This window comes from Patella vulgata, chromosome 1 (genome assembly GCF_932274485.2).
Source record: "Patella vulgata chromosome 1, xgPatVulg1.2, whole genome shotgun sequence".
Taxonomy (NCBI): domain Eukaryota; kingdom Metazoa; phylum Mollusca; class Gastropoda; family Patellidae; genus Patella; species Patella vulgata.
In genome coordinates, this window is record NC_065879.2 from 45,143,197 (window position 1) to 45,163,552 (window position 20,356).

Below are 20,356 nucleotides of genomic sequence, written 5' to 3' on the forward strand. Positions count from 1 at the left end.
TTGGTGTGTTGGTGATCCGGGTACCTTGTGTGTAGCAGAATAATTAACAAAAATCGGGGGATTAATTAAAATCAAGACTATAGATCGGACACAATTAGACACCACTTGTTTCTTAGGAGAGCCGTAATGCGAGGTTTCCATCAGTAAACTCGTTCTGTGAGTTTAGTGGGAGATAGACAGAGAGACATTTTATTTTTATTGCAGTCTATGCTTGTAACCATGTATCCTACTTTGACATAGAATGTAGAAAAGAAACTGTTGTATTGTATTTCTTGATTTGGCCGATGTAAAAAATACGTACACAACGAGTGAAGTCCTAACCGTACAGAATTACAATAATATCCACGCCAGAGTCAAACCTAGACGATCAAGGCTAAAACAAAAGATGTGTAGCAGGAAATCTGTCACATGTCGGATGTGGTAGGTTTTGGCGAGTGTGCTTTCAATATTCGACCGACGGATAGTGCTACAAGAGTCGTAGTCAGACGATCAGCAAGATGAATACACAACAAGCATCGGATAAGTGGGTTAGCCTTCCCAGCCGCACGCCTGATGGACCGTCACCTTCACCACCTTGCCGCCTTTGTGGTGAACCGTACCCTTTACCACCTTCCCGTCTTGGTGGTGGACAGTCCCTTTCATCATTTCGTCTTGGTGGTCGATCCTGCTCCTGAACACCTTCACGTCTTGATGGTCGACCATCCTCTACATCATCTTCTCGTCTTGTTGGTGGACCGTCGCCTTAACTATCTTCGTCTCGCCATGGAGGTTCATTTGACTCTTCAGCTTGGCGTCGATTCCTTTGTCGTGTACCATCTTGTTCTTGTTGTGTTGGTGATGGACCGTCACCTTCACCACCTTCCCGCTTTGGTGGAGGACCGTCCCTTTCACCATATTCTCGTCTTGGTGGTGGACAGTCCCCTTCATCATTTCGTCTTGGTGGCCGTTCTTGCCCTTGACCGCCTTCACGTCGTGGTGGTCGACCATCCTCTATATCATCTTCTCGTCTTAGTGGTGGACCGTCGTCTTCTATATCTTCGTCTCGTTTTGGAGTTTCATTTGACTTTTCAGCGTGGCGTCGATTCCTTTGTCGTGTACCTTCTTGTTCTTGTCGTCTTGGTGGTGGATCGTCCCCTTTCCCACCTTCCCGTCTTGGTGGTAGACGGTCGCCTTCACAACCTTCGCGGCTTGGTGGTGGACAATCCTCTTCATCATTTCGTCTTGGTGGCCGTTCTTGCCTTTGACCGCCTTCACGTCGTGGTGGTCGACCATCCTCTAGATCATCCTCTCGTCTTGGTGGTAGACCGTCGCCTTCTATATCTTCGTCTCGTCTTGGAGGTTCAGTTGACTCTTCAGTTTGGCGTCAATTCCTTTGTCGTTTACCTTCTTGTTCTTGTCGTCTTGGTGGTGGACCGTCCCCTTCCCCACCTTGGTGGTGGACGATCGCCTTCCCCACCTTCCAGTCTTGGTGGTGGACGGTCCTCTTCATCATCTCGTTTTGAAGGCCTTTCTTGTATTAATTATGTTCATGTTTAAACATAAATCAGATAATGAGTATAATCTAAATAATCTAGAGCTTATTATTGTTCTAACGATATATATATATATAAATATTGATTTAAACTAACAGGGTCATTTGGTACTATGCGTTTAAATGTGGAATTAGCGTTCATAGATAGCTGTGTAATACTGAAAGGAAACAACGTGTTGAGCTCTGAGTCCCACAATTCCCTTGTTTTATATATAGTTAAGTAGACAAAGTAGTTCATTTTTGGCGATATTGATTCGGTTTTTACCTAAGCAGTAATTACTTAATTGACGGTCGTCAAACGATAGATAAGCTCGCCTATAACAACAAGACTGAGTGTCAGTTAATTGACCTACATCAAATCAAATCAAATCTTTATTAACCTTGAACCACTGGTTCATCGGTAAACATAGTAACATAAGAATACAATTACATACAATATATACAGTGAATAGAGAGCAAACAAACGAATTAAACATTACAGTATTACTATAATATGATATTAACTACAATCTATTAAGGGTATTGTCTCTTAACTTATTAGCGAAGTATAGATATTTACCTAGTTTTAAAAGTTCTAAACAATTTTGGCTTTTTAGTAGTTCTGTTAATTTTTCCATATTTGGTCTAGTATAGTAATATTTCTTTATAAATTTTGACCTAAGTTCAGCAAAGTACAAAGTGATATTCATCTTCAATTTCATCACTTTCACAGAGTGTACAAATTCTTTTTTCTCTCGGTATTGACTCATATCTTCCAGTTTCGATCCTCAATTTATGACTAGATAATCTTAACTGTGTTATCTCCCTTTTAAATCTTTGCTCAATACATATAGTCAAATAGGACTGGACAACAAAGTGATTAACAATATTTCTATAAATAATACATTTAAAAGATTCGTTTAAATTTTCCACAAAAAAATAAATTTGAGTCCATCCCTTTACGATTATCTGATAAACAGGCCACAAGTTTGCATATCTCAGATGGTTCAGAAGAAGACTCAAAAGCTATATAAATTTGAGTGTCGTCGGCGTACAGATGGTAGTTAAAACCGTGTTTACGAATGATATTTCCTAAAGATGTTGTGTTTGTATAATACTTCTTAGTTATTTCGAATTCATAGTATGCACTGACTAAATTTTATAGTATCAGTGGTTCTCAACCTTTTTTGCCAACGGTACACCTTGGAACACATGAAAAAATAGCGGCACACCTGGCTAAATATATACTCTTCAAAAAAAAGTAGGGGATATTCAGAAACAATACAAAACTGCGGAAATGCACTGCTGTTTTTATTAGAGGTAACCAGTGTATGTTAATAACAGGCCAATTGCCTACACATGAACATAAACAGTTCATATGGACGGCTTATCTGACGGCCCCATTTCACCCGCAAAGAGATAAACTGTCAAAAGTGAAAATGGACGTTTTTAATTTTTGTCTTAATAATGAGTAATTGCTCCACCAATCCTCAGACGTTCACTATTCATTCAACAATTCGTCGTGGCATGCTCCTCTCTAACCGTCCAATCACGATTTGGGGAAATCTGACCCACTCCTCTTGCAGTGCCACGGGAATCCTTGCAGTGTTGTCGGTTGATGTTGACGTCGACGAACATGTCTCCCGATCATGTCCCAGACATGTCTATAGTGGAAAGGTCAGGGCTCATGGCTGGCCAAGGCATATGGACAATATGGTGACGCTGGAGGTAGTTATTCATGACACGAGCGCGATGGGCAAGGGCATTATCATCTTGAAAGATGAAACGTCTACCTGCACGTTGAGCAAAGGGCAGAACTATCGGTGACAGTATGTGGTCACGGTAGTACACACCAGTGACCCTTCCTTGAACAATATGCAAGTCCGTTCTGCCAGTCATGGTGATTCCTCCCCACACCATAAGAGACCCACGCCCGAATCTGTCATGCTGCCTGAGGTTAACGTTAGCATGACGCTCATTTACACGCCTCCAAACGCGAGCACGCCTATCGGTGAAATCCAGAGTAAATCTGGACTCATCTGAGAACATCGACGATTACCCAAATTTCTACGCTGCCTACTCCTTTGCCGGCTGTGTGCCATGTGCTGGCGAGTTAATGGAGGCACAGCACGCGGTCGTCGCGCATGCAAATGGGCTGCATGTACCCGATTTCTAATCGTTTGGGTGTAACTCGAATTCCTGTAACTTGGTACAAGTTTACAGAAAGCTGATTGGCCGTTTGTCCTCGATTTCTCAGGACATGTGTACGAATGTATCGATACTGGGCTTGTGTAGTGGCTCAATGACGACCTGAACGAAGTCTATCATCAACATTGTGCGTTTGTTGGCACCGGTTTCACAGTCTGCTGATGACACATTAAGCATGTTGAATACTGCTCGCTGTGTAGAACCCATTTGAAGCATACCAATAGCACGTGGACGTTCATCACGTTGAAGACGTCTCATTGCAAATTAAAAGTAAAACACTAAAGCAAAGATACGCTAAACAGTAAATCTTATGCAAGAACCGATAGGAAAGCAAACATGGATAGGATAAACCAGCATGCGGCAGTTTTCATCAACCCTTCCTTGAAGTGTCAAATTAGACAATGAACCCCTCCCACGTGTATGACGCTATTGTGTGTCACATGTGCAGCTCAGTGGTTCTGTTGGGGCGATAAGTTCTTCATCTGTGAACATACTCTCAAAGCATGTCAAGTGTCCATGACTATTTATCATATCACAACCTGCATAGGTATTTGCATTTCAATATCCCCTACTTTTTTGAAGAGTATATACATGAAAAATATCTGAATTTTGCAAAATATATTAACATGGTAAGTCAAACGGCATACAACCGTAGACTAGGCACAGGCATATAGCATGACTCAAACTAAATGAAGAAAAATCCTTTAGTTTTTAGCCATAACTCAAATTGCGGACACTAAAGTGTTGCGAGGGGTTTAACGGAGGTAAGCCTTCATTCTCTCCATTGTCAATAGTAACAAATCAGTAGTGTTCTACATGCCGTAGCTTACCGATAGAAAAAAAGACTGAGGAACGTTCTGTCGGTGATCAAAAACATTTGTGACTTGCGGGCATTTTAAAACTTTGTTCAAACAATCTCATTTAAATTTTATTGAGAAAGCATCTGCTGGGCCATTAAATAAATAGACGCACTGAAAATGTGTGAGGAAATAGAATTTTTTTTTATAGACAATTTGTCTAGCAATGTATCATCAGTATCCCAAGAGGTATCGTTCGGTTATACTCCAATAACACCCCTGGGTCCATTAACGGGGGCGGGGGGCATAATATAGTCAAAAGAAAACTGTTTATAATTATGTTATTTGTATCGACCAATCAGAAATTTCCATAAGTAGAAAGCAAGTGGGTGAAGAAAAGTAACTCGCATTTTGTTGCAAATAAGATCTCCGAATCGTTGTAGTAAACTTTGTCAAAATATTTTAGGAAATCGTTTTGTGTGCATGCCACTTCTTTGATATTAAATTTCTTGCAAAATTTCTCTTAATCGAGCGGATTGGTTCTTAGAATTAACCTTAAGTGCCCAATGAAATTATGAAAGACAGATAATTTGAATTCATGAATGGACCCAGGGGTAGCTGGAGTAGAACGGAGCGATGCCACTGGGGATACCGAAGGTGACTAGCAGTGTGAATATCCTAGGTATTAAGTAGTAGTTATTAGCACCCTTTCCGAGGTGTTCAGGCGGCTCCCGACCAAAACTGCCCTGATATTCACCGATACACCGAGGAAAGGTGCTAATAAGTTACTTACATCACATTTTTATCGAGTATTGTGAAGCAAAATGTGAAAAATAGTATTTATTATCGAGTCGTTTCAACCGAAAAGTGACAAATACTTTCTGCTCTTTCATTATTTATCCCTTTATGAGCCTCACGTTACATTTCATGGTAGAATGATTTCGCAGTGGAGAGACGACCTGAGTAGTATTTACACGTGCGTCTTGCTATGATACTCTGAGCGTAAAACATTCACGTGTTTGTTCAGACCACATCGTCAAAACAAACTTGTCTATGGCGTAGAGGACTGCGATATTATTAAATGTAGTGTAAAGGAAATGCGAAACGTGGGTCATTCCTGGTGAAAGTATGCATCGGCGGATGGTTCTTCCGTTGAAATTTATTTGTAATAAAGTTTATGACTTTCTAGGCGTTTTTTTTTCATCCTGCTTATTTTCAATGCCTGTGAAGTGTCAAGCAAGAGAACTGCGCCTTCTATCATCACAATTAATTAAAATAATTATTCAAAATTCTAATTTATATATTTTGCATATTAATATAAATCAAACCAAATTATGAAATAGATTCCAATTGATATGTATAATAATTGATTTTTGTAATATGTTGTTATGTTAATTTAATGTCATTGTATATGTTTTTGAACTGCCATGTAGTTCCCCCCATTTTGTTTTGTTACTATGATTTTGACTAGTCGTTTCGTGGACATTGTACAGAGCCGTCGTTATCAATTGCGATCTGGGTCGGACTAAACGTCCGCTACTTATTGCTTGATAGGTATCTAAAACGGTATAAAAGTATCCGTGTATCAGAAATGAACAGTACTCTTTCTGAACATTTCTGATACCCGGATACTTTTCTGCATGTACTGCAATTAAACAGGACAGTTTTATCAAAGGTTGCCAGTGGCAACGAGTAGACGTGGGGTGTAAGTAACTGTTAATAGATACATTTTCAACCGATGTAAACAGTCAAATTATTAAAAAAAATTGATAGACATTTGATTGGAGATTCTATTCGGGACTTTTTATTTGCAAAACTGAAGATTGCGTCTACATTCGTTCCTTATTTAACGGATGGTTGAACAATCATCAGTTCCTTCTAGTTACTCACGCCAATGACCGATGCGCGATCTAGCCGTAGGTGTAAATGTATCAGGTATAATTGGCTTGAGCGTAGGAATCTTTAGCTGTGGATACCAGGGACCCCAAGAAAACCCACGAGGTTGGACAGACGACCCTACTCCTTTTTCACGTACAAGCGTGGAATCGAAACCACGCAATGTCACTCTTTGACAAACCTTATGATCTAATGCACACGCACTCAACCATTCGCACCCCCTCCCTGTCTGTTGATGAAGTATAATATAGATAATTATGTTAAAAAGGTTTTAAAAAGTGATCTCCCAAAAGAGCCTTGGCCCTGAATTATATACTTATATTATCGGTTAGTTATTTTATGACTTGGATACAAAATATCTCGCCCCGGTAGAAACGCCCAAATGAATTGTTCAGAAAATGAATCAATCGACGGTCTTTACAAACCTTGAAAAATGTGACGTTCTTCGAAGCGTGGAGGTAAAATGGCCATTAAACATACATTATGTAAGAGCTACTCTTGCCTATTGCAGGTCTTTCTTAAGGCCAGAAATGTTTTCGAAATTATTAATTAGACATTAATTAACTTATCCAGGCCATAATCAACTCTCGGTGACATCGGACTTCTCCGATATTAAGTAGATTAGAACAGTACAGACATAGTTTGATTTAAGCTAAAAATGGAGGAGCGAGACTTAGCTTCGAACAACCAGTACGGTGGTTGAAAATATTGTACACGTCTGTCAAACCTTCAAAGGCTAATATCTTCATATTATCCATTTTACATTATTTATTTTCGAACTATTATAGAAAGAATGGCCAGCTCTTTATCTAAATCTTACACAATGTATCTTTAAGCAAAAAACACGTCCTTGGTTACGATGAGTAATTATTCTAGAAGATCCATTATTACATCATCTTTCCCGATGCAAACAGTACGGTGACTGGTGTCGTTTTCTTCACAACTCGAATAGAATGCCCAGGGTGTGTGTGTGTGTGTGTGGGGGGGGGGGGGGGGTATGCGGAGAGGCTGTCTCCTTTTCTGGCAGTGCAAAACTAACCGTATAATTGAACAGTATTATGGTGATGAGACCTTAAATTAAACCCATTTCGTTTCAGTAAAACCCATACTCTAAATGTAAAGTAAGCTATTGTTATGTCTAAATATGTTTGAATCGACCAAATATCGACATTTTTCCTAATTCCCCTTTTATATTTTCTATAGAATCATTATTAGTTTATTAGAAACTCTATATTGGTTAATTTGAAATTACAAGCAATAACTTAATAATAAACTCTATGAAATATTTGAAATTAGCCAGGCGTATCCTAATAAAGGTGTCACCGTTTTTTTTCTTAACTATAGTTTTTTCTTAACTATAGTCCTAAGCTGGAATAGGGAACATATTATTTTACAACCTCCTGGTTTGCGAACAATTAAACCAAAAAATTACTAATGACCAACCCTGAGCTAGTACATAGTATAGATTCCATATTATGCAAGTCCATATTAATTCCATCACTTAAACACGACAATGGCTGTACCGCAATCCGCAGTCTGGAAACTACTATTATGTCCATTGAGACTAAACAACGATAAGTAGGTCAAAATTACGCCGAGTCATGACAAACTATTGAATTTACTCGGGGATATAAATAGTAGGGATATTTCCTCGATTTATATCACAGTACAGCGCACACGAAACAGGTCAGTACTTTTTTTTTACCTTTGATTAAAGCAGGTAAAGGGGAAGCGAGTGGGGTGGGGTGGATATGGATACCACGTTTTGTTTTCGTAGCCCTTGTATGGTTAATATAGTTAATATACTGAATGACATAATAATATGGACGTTTTTAAACCTTATATCTATGGATGCTACATGTGTCAGCAGCTCATATGAACATTTAACATCATTAGACAAAATATGAGGCGCCCGTCAGCTATATGTACACACGTGAGACGAGACAGCTATTACTCACGTCCGCTTCTTTTCTCCAAAGACACTGCGACGTTCCATCTGTGTTTAAACCCACAGCATATCATTCATTCCTTCCATTATATCCTTGCATTGTTTGCGTCGTCTGGGTTTTGTTGGGAGTCACGGTGGCCCAGTGAGTAAAGCGCTGGTTTACTAACCATGAGGTCCTACGTGGTTTCCCCATGTCAGGACCTGGCAAGGAACAGTGTCTAGTCGTTCGGATAGTACAAAAAGCTGAGGTCATGCTGCGTACACCTGTGACAATTTAAATTGACCAAAATGCACGGTGTATGTCCATTTTCATTATCGGGTTTGGTGCAGAATAATAGAACGTTAAACTCCATTTCATTTCATTTCTGTCATTGAGTCAACTGATGTGGTTTCCATTCCCCGGTTGTAATTGACAAGGAGTATGGTCGCCTGTCAAAACCTCGTGGGTTTTCTCCGGCTCCTCCGGTTTCCTCCCACTGCTAAAGACCCCTACGCGCAAGCGAATTATTGACACAACCGGCATGGTTCCCACAAGGAATAGGGTCGCCCTGTCCAACCTCGTGGGTTTCTCCGTATCCTCGGGTTTCCAGCCACTGCTAAAGACCCATACGCGCAAGCGAATTATTGAAATAAAAATGAACCATATGTCAGTCCCGAAATGACCTCGTTTTTGTCGAGTGGACATTAAACTCCATTTCATTTCTGGGTTTTGTTTTCTGTTAAACCTGTTTCGTCTATATAAGTTTAGTCAATAAGTAACAGTTTAATTGTCAACGAATTCCTGATCTTCTCTATTTTTATAGTGAGTCCCTGTATACAGTCACCAATGCTAAGATGGCGATTCCAATGGTAACCTTTAATAATGGGAACAAATTCCCAATCCTTGGACTTGGAACTTTGGCGGTAATTATATTTTCTTTTTCAAGAGCTTTAAGCAGATACCTGTAGATTATAATATTTTAGTGGCCTGTATTCTGTGGTGTAGTGGGGTCATAGGCATACGGGCTCGATGACAGGGGAGCAGAACCCGAATGCTGGAAAAAATTTCGAGTTACAGACGGTGGCGCCGGTCTTCTGTGAGAGCGGAGGAGTGGAGCTTACCGTTTAAGATTGCCTAAAGAAATGTTTGGAAAATTTAACCTCCGTTTTCCTGCTATTCCAGCCCGTGAATACAGCAACTTCAAAGTGGTCTAATATAGCACAGGAGTCTGACCTTCTATCCGTATATATGCATACACCATGTCCAACCAGACAATATATAATAAAAAAAAGAACAGGAATGCAATGCCTGTTGAAGACTCGATTTTGCGAGAGCAGGTAAAATCGAGTCTTCAAACAGGCATTGCATTCCTGTTCTTTTTTATTATATATTGTCTGGTTGGACATTGTGTATGCATATATCTACGGATAGAAGGTCAGACTCCTGTGAATATAGCCTAATTAAGACGGCTGACTCGAAATCCAATCAACCAATCAATCGTATACAGTCCACGGAGACCGGACCGTCGGGAGAAAATTTTGAAAATTTAACTGCTGCAAACGCGTTTTCCTGCTAGACAGAAACGTCAATGTGGTCCAATATAGCCTATAGACCTTAGGTGGCTGACCTGAATCCGAAACAGCCAATCAATCGTCTTAACAACAACAAAAAAAAATGACTCAATGTTTTTGGCTACCTTGCCCTGGGTTCTTCGCTCATGGTAATAGAACAGTAAGGAAATTCCAGAAACAGGACACTGGTTATTTTTATTTCCACGGTTATGTTTGCAATGTGTGTGGGAGAACTTTAGCCAGTTGTGAGGGGGTGGGGATTTCTGCCTAATTTTCAAGGGTTATTTTACATGCAGTAGATATGGGGTCTCCCATCCGACCAGCAACACTCGAGTTGGGACCAGACTGGGAAAATCCCGAAGATACTTCTGGGACCGAGTTGGGATTCACATAACCATAACAACCCCTCAATGACAGTGGTGTTTTCATTGTATAAATTAAAGGGTTTTAAACTACTTTTCGAGGTGGGGCCTGTAGTAATTCAAGACGTCAAAAGTAAATCTCAAGGATCAATGTGCGATAATAACATTCTACACGTATTGATTTAAGCTAATGGCGCAGGCCTACTGCATAAGAGTGTAACCTTCCCTAAACTGAAACTTAACCTACAATGCATTATCTAATATGACCACCAAACTTCACATTTTTAACAATTTTTAAAGATACAGTGGTTTCGACTGGACGAGATTTTCAGAAGTTAAAACGAACATCTTATATTTAAAAAATTACCTGAAATATTGAATGGCGTACGTCTGTCTTCATTACCCCAGTTGGTGACGAAAAGGATACGGATGTTAAACCCCATTATCATTTCAGTACCTTTAAAACAACTAATCGTCTTTTGGCTGTTGGACTAATATACTATTTTGATTACTTGAGTGATACGATTTGTACGATTCTTATTTCTGTCCTAAACTTAAAGATGAGGTCGGTTTGTTTAATACATGTAAGTTTAGTTTTATTTTTGGCTAAATTGCCGAGGGTTGAACAATTCATCGTTATATTACATTATTGACGATAAATATTGAAAGATTGCCACTATTAAGTCAAAATAAAATCGTCAATTTTAATTCTCATGTGTGTTTACAAACACTGCAATAAAGAAGTAAAATGAATATTCACCAAAACAAACCCCGTTGCCCCGTATACTCCAAGGTAAGATTGCCACTGTTTATAACAACATATAATAAAAAAACAAACTTGGACTTTAGTCTGACTCTTAATAAAACGTCCTAGTTATCGACCGTTATAGGCGCTATACATGTATATCGTATGAATAAATCGTACTTACGACTACACCTGCATAGGTTATAAAAAAAAGTAGAGCATTGCGTTGAAAATAAAGATCTTGGTATGTTCTTAAAATAAATATGCATAGTGTAATAATAAAAAGATACTGTTCAATATGACTGTTGCCTATTAATACAAGTAGGACAATCTCTGAAAGTTTACAGTGATATGGTCAATAAGCAGATGACTTGCAAATTTGGAAGACAATATAGTAGTGATCAAAAAGATTTACCACTGCATTGCATAACTTTGTTTTTAATTGAACAGATAAACTTTTTAATAGATCGCGATGTGTTTGCGATTTCATATACCACATCGTCGACATTAAGTTTTACCTCAAAGGCATATTACTTTGGATCTCGTGGCTTTATTTGCCTTACTTGAATAGTATACCCAACTGCAAGAAAATAATTTTATTGTTCAAAAGTTGATATAAATTTCATTTAAACTTTTTAAATATTATCAGTCATTAGAGAGAGTAATATACAGACAGTAAAATCTGAAAATGATAGACATTTTGACGGGGCTCTCAAGGCTCGAGTGGCGTTGGCTGTTTGACTAATTTACATATTAATGTCAAGTTACATACACCGTAGAGAGCTATACGCTTTAAAATGCTTAAACATAATTGAAATTATGAAAACAAATTATATGTACAGCAAATCAAAGTTTAAGAAATAGGTCATAATATCCAACCGGCAAATTAAACCATGAGATGCTAACTGTAATCGAGCGCGGTTCTTATAGTCACCGTCTTCTATTAACGTTTTTATATCCATACACTGATTTTTACAACGGATTTCATTTAAAGGCGAATTCCCAGATCTCACAGGACACAGTGGGTATATGTAGCAGTGTAGCCATTACGGCGGGATGACTTGTGGTTCTTCAGTATCATAAACCTCCATATAATACTTATGGCTAGAATAAAGGTTTGCAGGGGTCTTTCTCCGTTTTTATTCACTAAATACTATAATTAAAAATGAATTATCACCGTTCCAGGCTACGACAGACGAATGCAAGAATGCTGTACGCGCTGCCCTAGATGCAGGCTACCGCCATATTGACACGGCCTATGCATATGGAAACGAAGCTGATATTGGAGAAGTGTTACAGGAATATATGAAGGCAGGAAAACTTAAAAGATCAGATTTCTTTGTCACAACTAAGGTGAATTAAATATAGATTTAAATTGTGTATATTTGGATCGGATTTAGCAATAGGTTATATTTATTTACAATCGTGATTAGTGGTCGATTGATATTGATTAATTCTACTGCAGATGTTGAAAGAATCAAAATCTTAAATCCACTGAATCAATGTTACAGATTAATGTTATATGATTACATTTTAATATGCTTTTTCAATGTGGAAAGTCATGAATCAATGATTTTAGGCTTAATATGTCAGTGTGATCCATTTTGGAAATGTCACTTTATAGTCCAAATGTTATTATTTGTTTCTAGCTATGGTTGACCTACCATCAACCAGATAGGGTACTGGAGTGTTTAAATCTATCTCTATCTAAACTGAAACTAGATTACGTTGACCTGTTTCTTATGCATACTCCCTGTGCCTTTGAGGTAAGTCAAGCATGGATTTAAGTAAAGATTTGTGTTTATTTTAGACCAACACGATGGAATTCTTACCAATATTTTATATCCGATGTAGAGTGTAAGCGACATCTATAAAACCTATATTATACGGGGTTAGGTAAACCATGTAAATCATTCGAATGCTTAAGAGGAAGACTCCGTTATAATTAGTTTTCGTTCCCATGTTACCTCATAGATAATCATCAATTCAGACTTAATATGAATTTAGTAACACAGAAATTTGTTTGCATTTCAAATTGCAGCTTAACAATAGATGTATGGTAATGAAACATAGAGGTTGCCTTTACAATTCCTTTAGCATTTTGGAACTAAAATATGAATATTACTTTAACTATATATTCTCACGTGTGATAATCTAGAGATGGAATCTTTGGCAAGAATGAGCCGTTAGCTTCTTTTTTTTTTTTGTTTCAACGTTCGATGATTCTTTATCCGTGCACGCTAAAATGGTTACAAGTGAACCTCGACTTTGGAGTTTTTCTAGGCATCTGGGCACAGTTATTGATTTTGTATATTTATCCTTTGGTGGCCTTATAACACATATTGCCAGTTTAGTCAATCTGATTGCAACACAGATCCTATTTCGTTTCGTTTTTTACAGTTCAAAATTTATTTTTATTTGTCTGCCCTAAACTAGGATCTGGAAGAGTTGTTATATAACATGGATGGCGTGAGGTATTAGCCAATGAAACCGTCTGTTACGGCGACCACTAGAAACGTCAACGCTGATTGAATATTCAATGTCTGACGTCATAGGGTCAAAAGCCGCTCGTACGACCCCTGACGCGACCTTTCAGTACAACTGGTCAGATCTTCATGTAGTGTAGGCCATAGAAAGTATAAAAAACGAAACGAAATATAGATGTGTATTTTAATCAGATTGCCAGTTTAGTATAATCCAACTTTACTTATATTTCAGGAAACAGGGAATGGTTTCATTCCTTTACGAGCCGATGGAAAACCAGCATTTCTCAACTTGCCACCTGAAGAAACATGGACGAAGGTACAAATAATGAGGCTGTAAAGTCTGCACGAATTATTGTTTGTTTTAGTAAAATTGCATAAATATACATACACATGTTATCACATGAGTGAAATCAAATAAGGGCACAAGCTTTGAATGTCACGGCGTGTTTATTGAATCGAAAATCAAGTGCAATGTTAATGTCCCGCCTTCATATCAAAACGACTTGTTTAAGAATTAAAAATGCCGATTTGATTAAGTTTGAAATTAAAATATTAGGTTCATACATAACACCAGTGTTTTTATATAGGTGATTGTGTGTTGAATGTAAATGAAAGTAAAATTGGTAAATAAGCTGATTCCCGCCAAATATTTCGAAACGACAGTTTAATCATATAAATAACATCACTACTCAAAGTAACACATCAAATCAACCGATTCAACACCCCAATTTTATCTAGTTTTTAGGGGCATTATTATAAGATTTAGATAAAGATCTGGCCGTTCTCGATATAAGATTTCAAAAATAGATAATGCAAAATGAATATATTGAAATTATTTTATTTTAAGCGAAGTTACCAATGTAGATGTGTGCATTGATCGTAAACACCGTACTGGTCATTCGAGTCTTAGCGTCGCTTCTGCGTTTATAAATTAAATCATTAAATGGCTGAAACGTTCTAATCTACTTAAAATCGGAGTCTTATCAAGTTAATTAATGTCTAATTTATAATTTATATAACATTTAAGTAAGGCCCAAATAATGATCTGCAATATGCAGATTTAGCTCTTACATAATTTGTTAGTTTACATTAATTGTCTATTATAGGGAATGGAGAAAGCTGTCAAGCTAGGTAAAGCTAAGAATATCGGTGTATCTAACTTTACGTGTGACCAAATCGATAGAATTTTTAAAGTTGCAACCATTAAACCTGTTACTAATCAGGTAAGTATTCAACAGAAATAGATTGTGTTTACTCGTTAAATTGCAACAATAACTGGGAATATGTCATTTCTGAACTATTGACTTGTTTATCTAGGCACAAGTTACGTGCTATAGATCAATCGAATGCGGGAGCATTCGTTTAAATCTGTACAAGATGACTGAGCTTTAAGGCCACACACATAGTTCTACGTGTGATATCACATCATATGCCGTCGATAACACGTGCTTTATTTACATCGGACGTTCTAATACAAAATTATCCGGACAACATTGCGACTTTTACTTATTTTTCGCCTCCATGTACTATTTTATGTTCCCATTTACATCAAAAAGGAAAGATGTTTTATCCAGATATACCTCAAACGTCTTTATTTTTATAATAATTTGCAAAAGAGAAGCGTTAATATTGAGAGCCAATTAACTCAACCTGATATCACCACCTGATGATTCTTTAAAAATGTTTTATGCAACTTGGGGTAGTTACTTTAGACTAGGATTATAAAAGCCTTCAAGACTGGATCAAGCAGTTTTAGTCCCCTGGTGTGTCTCCTTTAATTCTTTCTGTGATGAAAGTCTTGGTACAGTGGCGCTGATTGGCTACAGCAAATGACAGCATTTTTACTAACGCCCCTACAGCGGTTGAATAGTCCAGACGAATTGAAAGTGGTATCGATAAAGATTGTCCAAATCGTGATACCTGAGGTTGAGAATTCAGTCCTTGAATGTAAATAACGGGACAGATCAAAATATACTGAAAATAAATTTTACTCAAGAGCTTCCTATTGCATATTATTTTCACTATTTTTACAGGTAGAATGTCATGCCTATTTCAACCAAGCGAACATGCACCGCTTTTGTCAGCAAAGAGGCATATTTATTACATCTTATGGATCCCTCGGTTCCCCCGGAAGAGCACCAGCGTTGTAAGTACATTGGAAGCTATATACAATTTTGGTGACATGCCTACTCTTATATCGAATTCCAACTCTCGGGGGTTCTCTTACGTGCATGCCAGTGTGTTCACAGTATCTCGGTCTCATAAGACACCACTGGCACGGGAAAACCATGCTGAAATTGCCGAGGAAATTTGTCGGTCTACACAGGAAGCGAACCCGAGACCTCCTGCTTCGCGAGCTAGTGTCTTATCCACTAAGTAACCGCGTCTCCTACAATTCTGATATAATATTTAAAAAGAATGTACTACCGTTGATAATTATGATATTAAAGCTACGTTCCCAGAAATATATTTATCGGGTGGTTATGTCCAATAAAAATATGGCAATTGTGGTAATATGGAAAGTAGAAATATCCAATCTTACTAGAAAAATAATGGGTTCCCCGAAAAACACTCATTGAGCACATACAGGACATTAGGGTTTCCCTAATCAACAGCCCCACGATTAGGAGTGTCTGCACGCGTGATGTCAAAGGTCACACACGAACATTGAGCAATTGATGTACAAGTTGATAAACTTTATGAAGAGTTAGACGTACAACATTTTCGGGGATAAAAATTACGGAAAAAGACGCGGGTAGTGGAGAACCCGAGTATTTAATTAGGATTCGATATTTGTAATAAATAGTAAGCGATAAAAGACAACTTCGTCTTATGTATGCAATGAATTCTCTTCTGACTTCCAAGAGAGGTAAGTCACGTGACGTAAACATGGCCTGGTTTGATCGAATTTTTATAGCAGGGCACTCCCTGACAATTGCAATGTTTTGAGAAGGGTTTGAAGCAAAATTATGATAAATTAATTAGTTTGAATATGTTTTTAGTCAAAATATATCATCAAATCACCCAATTTGTAACCGGGAATGTATATTTAAGTTTTATATAGTGATATGGTTTGTTGGACATGTCTATTGGAAAGGATCCCAAGAATGAAACCAAGATGGAATTGTTGCCCGTGACCCCGTGCGTGAGCAAATCCTTCGCTATATTCTATATTGATATACATTTGTTGAAATGTGTATTTTATTCATTTTCCTTTACAATTACCTTAATCATTATATTTATGCTATTATGTTTACAGTAAAAAAGATACTGACCCCGTTTTAATGGATGATCCTGTAATTAAGAAGTTGGCGGATAAATACAAGAAATCAGCTGGACAGGTACTACTTTTACTATTCTAGTACCTGGGTCGGATTAAAGATCTGGCTGACTGCGATACAGCCAGGGACCCCAATATTAAAGGGGCCGCCAAATTACTTCTTAAAAATCTGTTGTATCGTAAATACATGTCATGTTACGGCGGAGATTGAAATCAGTGAAATTTTTAACTACAGAGTTTATGTCTCAAGCATTGTTTTTCTTTTTAGGAATACTTAAGTCGGCAATACTACCGCGGGGCATTTCATTAAATATATATTTCCTATAGCCTATTCGTTGAGCCATACAAAAAAATAGAGGGTGCTCGTTCCGTATGAACAAACTATTTAATTGTGGTAAAATAAAATCCATTGTAAATATTCCAACACATAAACTATTTATCTCTTGAAAATCATCACAACATGGCATATCAATTTGATTGTCTGAGTTTGTATTGGGCATCGTAAAAATTATACTGTGCAGTATGTGCGTAAACAACAAACATTTAATTATCGTCTTCTTCGTTGTGTTTAACTGTGATCTTTTAATCACTTTTAGATCTTTGTTCTAGATCATAAGAAATATCGTACTTTTTCTTTTTATACTGGGCTATTGTTTATCTTTCCAGATTTTGTTGCGTAATTTGACGCAACGGAATATCCTTGTTATACCAAAGAGTACCAACCCTGCCAGAATCAAGCAAAATATGGAGGTAACCCACTATAAAGTTAAATTATTCTTTAAATGACATTTAAGTTATCCGATTGGAACTAGTCAGGACATTGCATTAAAGTGTGGCGCCCTCCGGGGTAGTTAGTGCCATGTCTCTGACTGCTCATCATTAACTAAGTACTGTTTTAAATTTCATCATTGCTTCATAAAGACTAGAGTTTCGTCGCCGTTCATTAATTCCACAGAATAATTCGGTCGTGCACACTATAAAGATACTTGAACACTTTTATTTTATATTAATTTACGTTTCCTTATGTTTTGTACACTATTCCGCGGTGCAATAGAACTTAATCTTCTTGACAAATTAAATTGTAGGTTTTAATATAACGTGGATTGTGTATTGTGACATATTGAAATTATAAGATTGACGCTGATTGGTTAATATATAATAATAACATTCAGCAGTGTTAGAAATTAAGTATTTTGGCTTAGATTATATTTTCACCGGAAACTGTCATGTATTGTTATTAAAAACATGAAACTGCATAGAAATTAGAACAATTTCAAATCCCTGGTCGTTTGAAGACTACGGACGAGATACATTAACCACACAGCTAGCACCAGATTCTTTGGTTCGCCGTCACCTCATGGATTCACCCAGAGTATTCAGTTTGGTCTTATGACGATGCAGAATAATTGTATCTTACAGAACCAGTTTCCTGCGCATAAATTCATGGATACACCCAAATTATGCCGTTTGTTCTCTCCGCAAACCACAATAAATTATCTTACTGTTTGACATCATGTATGGTTGTGATTGTTTCAGATATTCGACTTCAAATTGACGGATGATGAAATGAAGCAAATTGAAGGAATTAATACAGACTACAGATTATTTTTTAACGATAAGTAAGTACCTCATGGTTAGGTAATAACATCCCACCCTACTATTTATAATTTTAGCGGTCAATACGCCTTAATACCGTGTCGCAGTACATCTACCTGTCTAATCTGCGATTTTTTATGTTTTGTTCACGCGGTATTGATTGCGTGCCAATCAAGTTTAAACAGGTAACTGAACTGAATTGTTTTTTTAGTACTAGTGAAATGGGGTTTACGTCCTACTTTTCTGCACTGACTGGGATAATGAAGACGGGTTTACGCCATGCAGCGTTTATTGCACGTGGCTATAATGTGACTAGGTGTGATTTTGAAGACCTGTACCCTGAAAAATCATTGTAACAGAGTAATGTGCCGTAGTTCGACTGTATACGTTTTATATCACAAAACATTCAACAATGTACCCTACACGTTGACTATACAAGACGTTTGATATTAATTCATAATGATATATTAGTACATGGCCAACAATCTATTTATATACTTTTTTTTTTCAGTTTTGTAGGTCATCCAGAATGTCCATTTTAATAAGTCGGCAATGTACCAGAAATAATAACATGACCACCATTTCATCGTTGTGTACAATTTTATATTACATTTTACAAGGCATTCTCGCATTCCTTGCAAAGTTCTATTAAACATGTATATACTATATTCATTGTGTTATTTTTAGCAGTTTTAATGTCTGAGTAAACTATTTATTTTATCATTACTGTGTTTTATGTTTTATTATGCAGCATGGATGCATTTTCTATTAATACACAGTTTAGCTTACAATGATAGTTGTTAGAAAAATAAGAATAGTTAATAGGTTAAAAAATATTCGTTCTCCAAATTCATTAATTTTTGCGTATTTACAGTATAGTGTGTGCTGATAATGAGAAAGGAAAAACTAATTGGTTGGGGAGAGAGGGGATTAGACGCCTAATGAATAACCTTGGATTTCCTGAATTTTGGCATAACCTTTATTCCTTAAACTAAATGAGTCTATCTCTAATTAAAACCCGCATCCAAGACCAATTTAAACAAAGACCAACTGGAAAGTTCGAATAAGTTGCGTTCAAAACTGTACGTAAACATAAAATTTACCTAAATTCATCTATTGATAACAACTATCAAAATATAATATGTCAGTGTTATGTAATAATATCGTCGTTGTGACATTGTTTTTAAATTTATAGACAAGGAATAGAGAAATAAGATGGCTTAAACAATATTTGTGTCTTTGCAAATTATTCTCTAGTGTCAGTATATTAGCTATGGTATGAGTTTATTTAAAACGCAAATTAATTGTTTATGAAATAGTGTGAGAATAACAGGAAAGAGGCTCTAAGTTCAAGGATAGAATGTGTCGAAAAAACATGTGACTGGAAATTTACCTATTGCATCATTTGGTTTAGTTTGACCAATCTCTGTAATTATTTACATCATATTTGACCAATTAGATAATTGAAGGTTCAAAACCCAAAGCTACAAAACTATCATATTGGTGGGCGATTGTCAGACAACAGGTTGATTCCAGAAGGGGAAAGATGTAACAGTTTCAATCAGCAGACTCGCCAAATCTGCCTGGCAAGTGTTTGAGAATGACTCTATTATTGTAATTTATACTGTGCTTGTATCTATATGTAAGCAGCTATGATATTTAAAACGTAAAAAAATGAACTGTTGCATTGTTATAACTACTGAGAAGACAAACGTCTTAAGGAAAACAGTAAAACGGAAAATACACAGCGTGAAACAGGAGCAAAGACAGCTAGAAACAAATTCTAGACGACCACAAGGCTACTAAGATATGTAGTAAGAAAAGATGCATGGGTCGTACGTAGGGTGTGGCGACCGGTTTTGCAACTCCCGCTCTCCACGTCTGGCGGAAGGCCCATAGTGCTAAAGTTGATGTGGTATGCTTAAATTGAATGTGGGAGCTTGGCGTTTATACAAGAACTGGCCGTCAAAATAGAAT

At 37.2% G+C, this 20,356-nt stretch overlaps 1 protein-coding gene across 1 annotated transcript; it reads left to right on the forward strand.

The window, feature by feature from the left end:
- Window positions 1–8,010: 8,010 nt before the first annotated feature.
- LOC126807984 (aldo-keto reductase family 1 member A1) lies at window positions 8,011–20,058 on the forward strand. Its single transcript, XM_050532998.1, has 11 exons — window positions 8,011–8,097; window positions 9,163–9,262; window positions 12,203–12,370; window positions 12,667–12,783; window positions 13,736–13,819; window positions 14,610–14,726; window positions 15,537–15,649; window positions 16,763–16,844; window positions 17,450–17,533; window positions 18,320–18,402; window positions 18,891–20,058. The coding sequence occupies exons 2-11, from the start codon at window positions 9,194–9,196 to the stop codon at window positions 18,919–18,921; spliced, it is 948 nt and encodes a 315-aa protein (XP_050388955.1). The 5' UTR covers window positions 8,011–8,097; window positions 9,163–9,193; the 3' UTR covers window positions 18,922–20,058.
- The last annotated feature ends 298 nt before the right edge of the window (window positions 20,059–20,356 follow it).

What these genes read in the sequence shown, in the direction of transcription:
- LOC126807984 (XM_050532998.1), top strand. Translation starts at nt 9,194, where the DNA reads ATGGCGATTCCAATGGTAACCTTTAATAATGGGAACAAATTCCCAATC. An exon ending in CTGAAGAAACATGGACGAAG is followed by an intron (nt 13,820 to 14,609) that starts GTACAAATAATG and finishes TGTCTATTATAG; the next exon opens with GGAATGGAGAAAGCTGTCAA. An exon ending in TTAAACCTGTTACTAATCAG is followed by an intron (nt 14,727 to 15,536) that starts GTAAGTATTCAA and finishes CTATTTTTACAG; the next exon opens with GTAGAATGTCATGCCTATTT.